Here is an 8,770-nt window from a genome sequence, read left to right on the forward strand (position 1 = left end):
TCAAATTGTCATCTTCTGAAAAGCGACTAGAGATCAGCAGAAAAAAAGGCAAACCAAAAATGACATAGCACACAAAACGTCGATAAAATCGTTTTATTAGCTTCCATTATGATGCCGTTTTGTGTACTCCAGGGTTTCGTTCCATTGGCAGAATCCCTCCGTCTCTGTTCTGATGCTCCGATGCTTCGATGTTGTTGCTGCTGCCGTTCGCCGTGTAGTGGACCGATCGATTTCAAGTGGGTTTCCCTTTCGCGCGCATCAGTCACACATGGTTTGTGTTTTTCAGGGCGCCACCACCACACCACACCCGAATCGGGAAACCGATGCGTGTTCTCGAATTGCTCAATTTTCCACTGGCTACGAGTTCAAGTGGTGGTGGGCAAAAGATGAAGAAGGAAGCAACAAAAACAAATGGGATGCTGGCAGCGACAAATTGTCGACTACTCGTCGGTGGCTCGCTCTGTCTCACTTTCGCCCCGGACCGGCCCTCCGGGGTCCTCGGCGGGGGCGTCTATTCCACGAGTACACACACATCACGCAGTCAGTCGTTCGGTTGAGCTCCCAGCGATTAGTTGTGCGGTTTGGAAAAAAAATTGGCGGATTTTTTCACAATTTGCTACGCCGTGGTGAAAGGTACTTTGGGTTCCGGAATTGGCCCAAGTGGGCACTTGACAATAGCGCGAAAGTGGAATCTTCGGTGCAGAATTTTACTACCCCTCTTCCGGTTGAGTGTGGGGAGGTGTGAATTTGCCACAGTGGGGCGGAATAAAACCCAAGAGAAGGGGTTATTATGAAGTGATCCATCACAGTGTCTACCCGAAAGGATTATAACAATTGGAGGAGCCTACTTGGTTTGGCCCGAGTGCTGTTGGTGGTGACGAGGAAAGGATTATCTTCGGAGAATCGTATATGAGAAGAAAATGCTACAGCAAGGCTACTACGATATCGTGCAGAATCATTCGGAAGTATCTTCAGGAAGTGAATCAAATAATAACACTCCCTTTTCCGTGAAAGATATCCTCAACTTGGTCGACCAGAACGCTGCGGCGGCGGCCGCCGCTGAAGCGGACTATCTCAACTGTCAAATGGAAAGGTTTGTATTTTGGAGTCATGAATTGAAGACAAACAAAGTTATATTGATTAAATAATTGTAAGATGGAATATGGTTATTCCACGGTTTCGTTATATTCATTCAATCAATTCAATCAAAACCATTGCGTGACATTGCATAACACAGATTTATTACGATTTATGAATTTGCTCACTTCACTCTTTTCGTTTCATTCCTTATTATTGAATTACATTTTCGGGAAGCCTTTTCTTGCCCAAAACATCTTTAGAAACAAAACGAAAAATGGAAAATTTCAAAATTCTGTTTCGAGATCAGAACCCAAATTACCTTAAGTTTGTGAGACACCTTCAAAGAAAAAAAAGAAAGAATTTTCAGTTTAAGCAACTGATAAGAGAGCTGCTCAAAATAATAGGACATTTACAATTTACTTGCAGCTATATTTGAAAAGAATCAACGAATTTTCCTAGTTTTCGGAAAACGCATTTTCTACATTTTTATCACTTCGGTTTCGTCCAATGGTAGACATTTGAGGCTCTATCCGTCAAAAGAGCTCTTAATACCTTTCATTTGTTGTATGCATAAATGAATTAATAAATAAATAATATATCTTACAAACGAAGACTTTCGTTCAATTTTTCAATTTTGTCTCAGATTTCAGATTCAGATTGAGTTTCCATAACAGTCTCGCTTCTGAATTGCATATTAAAATTTAGCGATTAAACTCAATTTTCACTCAAGATTCAAATTCAGTAGCCGTATTCAGATTCCAAATTTGTACCCCAAATACGGATCCAGTATTCTAATTCAAAAATATAATTTAAAAAAAAATCTCTTTTAGACTCCATATCCATATTCAGAGTACAGATTCAACGGTTGTATTCCAGATGTTTGATCAAAATTCCAAACATGTAGTCAAGATTATGATTCTAAATTGTGGCTTACATCTCAAACCAAGAATTACATTCTTATTTTATATACTTTATACACTTCATATACCAGATTTCAAAGGTTCCAGATATCGAATTTCAAATCCCTCATTTTAGGTTCCAAATCAGGTGAATTGAATATGATCGGTCCCCTAGTTCGATCGGGGATAGATGTGTTAATTTCATTTTGGATCTGTAATCTCGACTCCGATTTTTTAAAAAACCCCGGTTTCATGTACTCCCCTATTGTTTTTCGAGATGACAGTAGATCTCGACGTAAAAATACAAATTGGCATGTGGCTGAAAAGCAATATTTTCATGGTCACCGGGGCCATCAACCAGGACATACAAAACAAACACGTCTTGTTTTGATCGGGTTAGGAATCCTTCTATTATGCAAAGAAGGCGATGGAATTAAGGCTGTCGCGAGACAAATTGAATCACGAGAAATTATTTGGCAAAATTTACCCATTCAATCGATCATCTTTCAATTTTCAGGGAATACATTGAAATATCTTTCAATTTATTTATTCAACTTTTACAATGTTTGTTTTATTCAACTTCCTTCCCATATCCAAATGCACGAATCTTCCTCTTCACAGTGTTTATAAGATCTTGTACAACGTTTGGATCAACTTTTTTTTTTGTGCGGAACCCAGGTTCTATTCATATCTTTCTCCGATTTCACAATGCGCTATACTTTGATGCTACTTTTATCTCGGAAACAATGCTTGAATTCACGAACATTAATTGATCGATCGGATAAAGTCATCAATATGCAAAAAAAAAATCATAATAATCACTCATCCTGCTAGCGACCAGATAGCAGTGGCAATTGAAATGGTCTTTCTCAAGGCCGAGTTTTAGATTAGTTTTCCAATTTGTCTTATTTCAAGGCTAGAACTGATAGAATCTGAAAGTCTGAGAAAGTCTCTATCAATTCAAAACATCATCATCATCACAAATTACTGTTCCAGAAAATAATTATAGAAATTAAATCACTTTTAATTCCTTCGAATATTGTACGAAGGCTTGTACACCATTTGTGTCAGATTTATATATCTAAATCATGTAAGGTAAATGATATTGGTTTGTCCGATGTTGGGTGTTTTCACGCAACTAGTAAATGCAAATCGATTTTCCTTCATGCAAATCACACGTGATCAAGACGAGTTTGGGTTTGTTCAAAAGCCCCAAATTTCTAGTTGCCAATAATACCACAAGGCATTCAAATTGTAATTTTTTTATTTTTTTAACGATTTTTTTAAAGAGAAATTATGATCATGGTTTGTCTATCTCTGATCGTAATTCGTCCGAAAAATGTTCATGGTTTATCCGGTTTAAGAAAGCATCATTTTTGAATGAAGAAATTCGAATTTTCAAGTAGATGTTGCATTTCTCATTGCTTGAGCTTCTTGGATGGAACGTTCCAGTGGAACCTTTGCTTTCTCAATTATTAGTAGAAATTGGTTGAGATTTCTATGCCGAATAACACGCCTTGAATGTACTCTCGAGAGGTAAGCTCTAGAACAAGCGTGGCCACAGTGCAAGCCGGCAGAATTTTCTTCACTGAAAAATTCCCCGGCCAGAACGGGAATCGAACCCAAACCCCCGGCATGATAATGTGGGGCGCTAACCACTCGGCCACGGAAGCTCGAATTTACGGTCATCATATTGATCCATTCATAATTTGGGCTTTCTTTAGACTATTGCCTTTTCGTGAGCATTTTGAAGGTGAACAACACTCAACACAGAGAAACTTTATTTCTGTTTCGCGCGAAGGACAACGGTACAAAACAAACAAACTGCATAAAAATTTGAATAATGGATTTGGAACACCTTATGGTATTATTAACAATTCGAGACTTGGGGCTTTTCTGCAAACCCAAACGTATTGATTATATGTGAATTTCATGAAGAAAAATCGAATTTGCATTTACCAGTTTCGTGGACAAACCAACATCATTTACCTTAATACAGGAAAAAAATCAACAGAAAGTGAAAGAGATATCCTTTCGGTGTCAGAGAATCTGTTGTAGAGCAGTTTAGGAAGATTAGAAGATTGGTTGATTCTAACAATGAAGTGAATTATGAATTTTTCGGGAGTGAAATAACAAAAAAAAAAAAAAAAATTGAAACTGCTGCCTTTTTTATGTCGAAGGTATTAATCAATTTTGCATACAGTTCTGGTTTCTGAGAATGCTTTTTTTGTAATTTCAAATTGAATAATAATAAATACATAATTTGACGGAAACATTTTGAAAACATGATTTTTGTCACGTGTTGTGTTGTGTGAACGGGTTAACTTATGATAACAATACACATTTATTTTTTCATGAAAAATCAAGCAATGTGATGAAATTTATGTATAACGTTCTTTGAAAAGTCACACCTTCGCAAAAAGTCGAAATTTCAAAAAAAAAAATACCCAAAATATATAATTTTGTGAGTCTGACAAGCGGTCAAGCTTTAGAGCATTATGCCAGCATTCTAATGAAATTGAATGAAAAATATCTGAATCGGGAGGTATTTTGGGCTATACAAGTTTTGAGTATGACGAATTTCATGCCAACTCGTCTTAGGAGCCTGCAGCACCATCTAAGATAGCAGCGAAACGTTGTGGGTGTAAACACATGGGTCTTTTAAACTACTTTGCATACTTTAAATATTCAAAAAATAATAAGACTACTTTTTTAAAAGGGACAAAAATTTTTCTTGATTTTTACAAAAAAATGTGACTCAAAAACTATAATACCTACAAAATTCGGGTGAAAGGATAAAATGTAAAAAATTGTTCACATTTTCATTAAAAAATATCAAAGTTGTCCATGCATCGGAAGATGGGCTTTTACAGGGAAAAAGTTTTTCCAACAACAATTTTTTCATGTTTTTTTTTGAAAAAATTACAACTAATCCTAATTTTGTTTCTAGTCAACATAGCAATATAATGTATTGGACAAAGTTCTAGATCTTATAAAAATATGAACTTTTGTCGAAAATGTCAACTTTCTGTCATTTATAGTTTCTGGAATATAGGGCATTTTGGTATGGAGACCCCTGAAAAAAAAAATTCACTCGTTACATTTTTGTGTGTAAATTCTCGCGTTTGACATGTTCTTGACATGTTTCTGAATAGAGAAAAGCATGTAAATCGCAATAATTTATACATACAAATGTTACGAATTAAACATTAATAGTATTTTTTTGAAGAAAAACATGAAAAAGTTTATGTTCGAAATTTTTTTCCCTGTAAAAGTGCCCATTTTCCGATGTATGGGTGACTTGTTGGGCCATTCAAATCTTTTTTTTTCAGAGTTAAAAAAAGCATGTTTTCTACAAAAATTAATTTTAATTTTCAAAATATTTTTTTTCGGTGATTTTTTTTTCAACAATTTACATGATATTTTCTTTTTTCATTAAAAAATATCAAGCAAATTTAGGAAAAAAAAATCATTGAAAAAACATACATATTTTGAAAAATTTAAATTTATTTTTCTCGAAAACATGTTTTTTTTATTCTCATAAAACAGATATGAATAGCCCATACAATTTCCAACAAGTCACCCATACATCGGAAGGTGGGCACTTTTACAGGGAAAAAATTTTTACGAACATCAGCTCTTTCATGTTTTTCTTTTACTACTAATGCTTAATTCGTTACATTTGTATGTAGAAATTATCGCGATTTACATGCTCTGCTAACTTTTCTCTATTCATAAACATGTCAAACGCGAGAATTTACACACAAAAATGTAACAAGTAAAACCAGAGATCGAAATCCTCGCTCGGCTGCGCGATAAATATTCTTTTCACCGAAAATTCTTTTTCAGAGAGAAAGAGATGTGGAAAATCTCTATCTCGGAAGTTCAACGAGAAAGCTTTTTCGTCTCTCATTTGGTACTGAAAATATGGAGCGAAAAATCATAGCTAACTTTACCAACGTTAGGCTGTTAAGACAGCGTCCAAACGATCTGCATTTGGACAACGTCTGAATTGTACAAATATTAATCCATCTCAAGTTCACTTCACGATGAAACCCAATGTTGCCGCATGTTTTCATGCAATGTTTTCAGCTGTACTGAAGAAGTGAAAAACCATTATCGGTATCAAAGAGTCACTGAAAACGAAAACATTTTTCGGCAATCATAATTCGACGAAAAATAAAAATCGGCATTGAATTTCTCGCGAGAATCGTAGTGAGCGTATAACATTCTCTCGCCTCCTATATTCTCATCTTTATTTCCCCGTGGGTGAAAACGGATGTTTTTCGTCTCAAATCGGCGATTTCGATCTCTGAGTAAAACATTATTTTTTTCAGGGGTCTCCATACCAAAATGGCCCGTATTCCAGAAACTATAAAAGATAGAAAGTTGACGGCTTCGACAAAAGTTCATATTGTAATAAGATTTAAAACTTTGTCCAATACACTATATTGCATTCTTGACTTTAAACAAATTTAGGATTAGTTGTATTTTTTTCAAAGAAAACATGAAAAAGTTGTTGTTGGAAACTTTTTCCCTGTAAAAGTTTCCATCTTCCGATGTATGGACGACTTGTTGTGAATTTTAAGGGCTATTCATATATATGTTTTGAGAATTTAAAAAAATGTTTTTGAGAAAAATTAATTTTTATTTTTAAAATAATTTTTTTTCAGCAAAATTTGTTTTCAAAAACTTTTTGGTATTTTTTCATGAAAATTCGAACAATTTTCTACATTTTATCCTTTCACCCTTTTTTTTATACAGTTCTATACTTGTGCATTCTATTGGTTCTGTAGATTGCCTTCATTACTAAAAAACTATAAATACGATAATAAATCTATAGTCCAATAAGAACACTCATGAATGTATCTTTACAGTGCAACAAACCCCCATTTGGGCCTGGGTTACTCCGGCTATGAAAACATGTACCCGTCGCACACGGATCCCTACCAAACAATCCCGCATGGTTACATCCCTGCGTCGCATCATCACCACGACTATTCGAGCTACAATTCATCACCTACAACATGCTACGACTATAATGCACCGAGCGCGCCTCCACCCCACTATCACCATCATTTAATCCCGGCCTACAATTCCTATCCACATCCCCATTCAACGTCTTCGATCAACGAAATAACCCCTTCCGGCAGCAGTGGAACCGATCTCGAGATGTCCCTCGGAGTTGTCATCGCGGGGACCAAGGATTACTCGTTTCACATCGAGGAGGTTCGCTCTACTAATCCGGCTGCGATGAACGTGAATGCCGCTGATCCAACGAGCGATGCCCACAACACTACAAGTAGTCCCCCGATCGAAGACATCTCCGCTAGCACCTTAGTGCAAACCACGACCGAGAAAGTGAAGACCGAGCCCAGCTTTAACGCCGCTACGAGTAATCCGAACCGAGTAACCTCCGAGCATGTCCAGGAGCTGGACAGCTTGTGTCAGATGAATGGCAGCGAGGAGGAGACGATACAAAGTATGTTCTGTACAATTAAAACCTTGCAGGCATCACATTAACGTCCAATTTTTATCATTTTTACAGAGGAATGCAACACTCAGCTGGTCACAAGCTCTCGGTGCGAACTGCGCAAGAACGGTAAACTACGGGCCAAGCGGAAGCCCCGTATACTCTTTTCCCAGGGTCAGGTGTTGGAGCTGGAGCGAAGATTCCGACAGCAGCGATATCTTTCCGCACCCGAGCGGGAAACTTTGGCGGGGATTCTGAAGCTAACTCCAACACAGGTAAAAATCTGGTTCCAAAATCGACGCTACAAATCGAAACGCATGCAGATCGAGAATGCCACCAGCCTCGAGAAGGAAGCGACGCTTGGCAGCAGCAAAAATGGGGACCACGGGAATAGCCCTTCGTCGGTGGAGTTTGTCGAGGAGGGCGTGGGCGTTGGATATTCTGCGGTTGGTTACGGAACGGTTGGTGCGCTGCCAACGGAGCCACCGCCTCCACCTCCCTATCCGGCGTTCGGGATTCAATACAGCAGCGAACAGTACGGACCCCCGCCGAATCCGTATTACGACCAGAAGGGGTACTGGTAAAACAGCCGAAGGTAGCCTTATTTTGTAAATATGATTAGGAGTAGGATTAGCGAAGCCAAATATTTGAAAGTACTAGACCAAAGATGAAAAACGTTGTGCGTAGTGATGGAGTGTAAATGTTATCCATTTAGATAGATCAGGAAATAAACAGATTGATGAAATCATGACGCATCCTTTCTTTTTTTCTTTGTTTTGAGAAACAATATCCGGGTGCGGAGAGAGAAGATTACTTGAATGATTTGGTTCATGTCAAATGCGGATCGAAAGCGGGGAGAAATTTGATCCATGGCTGTTTTCCTGGCAATGTTTTCCTTGGGTGTCTAGGAATGAGAGCAGCTCGCAAGGAGTCGTGGGCTGATAATGGCGCTCTTTGATCTAGTGTTGTTTTATATTGCGTTTGGCCATGTGTTTTATGAAAGAATATAGTTCAATGCAATTCTTGTTTAATTTGCTAGCTAGTTTTAAATTTTTCTCCATCTCTATTCTTTTACTTGAATTTTTTTCACATTTCAGAAAGCATTTTATGAATTTCATGCTAACTCGACTGACCATTGCACAATGATGCATTTAAGTGGAAATTAGCATTTAGAGCTCGACAGTTATTCTCCAGACAAAAACTGTCTTGGACAAAGTTGTTACATATGATAGAGCGCTCATTTTCATGTTATCAAAAATAGGATGACCAAAATTGTATATGAAAAAAACATTAACTTTCTTATCTTTATAGATAGAGG

General features: G+C 37.3%; 1 protein-coding gene across 1 annotated transcript; it reads left to right on the top strand.

Moving 5' to 3' along the window:
- The first annotated feature begins 483 nt into the window (after positions 1 to 483).
- Positions 484 to 8,203, top strand: LOC129762355 (muscle-specific homeobox protein tinman). Its single transcript, XM_055760566.1, has 3 exons — positions 484 to 1,093; positions 6,857 to 7,461; positions 7,528 to 8,203. The coding sequence occupies exons 1-3, from the start codon at positions 921 to 923 to the stop codon at positions 8,034 to 8,036; spliced, it is 1,287 nt and encodes a 428-aa protein (XP_055616541.1). The 5' UTR covers positions 484 to 920; the 3' UTR covers positions 8,037 to 8,203.
- The last annotated feature ends 567 nt before the right edge of the window (positions 8,204 to 8,770 follow it).

The sequence above is a fragment of the Toxorhynchites rutilus genome, chromosome 1 (assembly GCF_029784135.1).
Source record: "Toxorhynchites rutilus septentrionalis strain SRP chromosome 1, ASM2978413v1, whole genome shotgun sequence".
Taxonomy (NCBI): Eukaryota; Metazoa; Arthropoda; class Insecta; order Diptera; family Culicidae; genus Toxorhynchites; species Toxorhynchites rutilus.

Bases quoted from the DNA above. Each gene is read 5' to 3' on its own strand.
- LOC129762355 (XM_055760566.1), top strand. From the start codon at position 921: ATGCTACAGCAAGGCTACTACGATATCGTGCAGAATCATTCGGAAGTA. The intron at 1,094-6,856 runs GTTTGTATTTTG...GTATCTTTACAG, and splicing joins CTCAACTGTCAAATGGAAAG to TGCAACAAACCCCCATTTGG. The intron at 7,462-7,527 runs GTATGTTCTGTA...TCATTTTTACAG, and splicing joins CGAGGAGGAGACGATACAAA to AGGAATGCAACACTCAGCTG.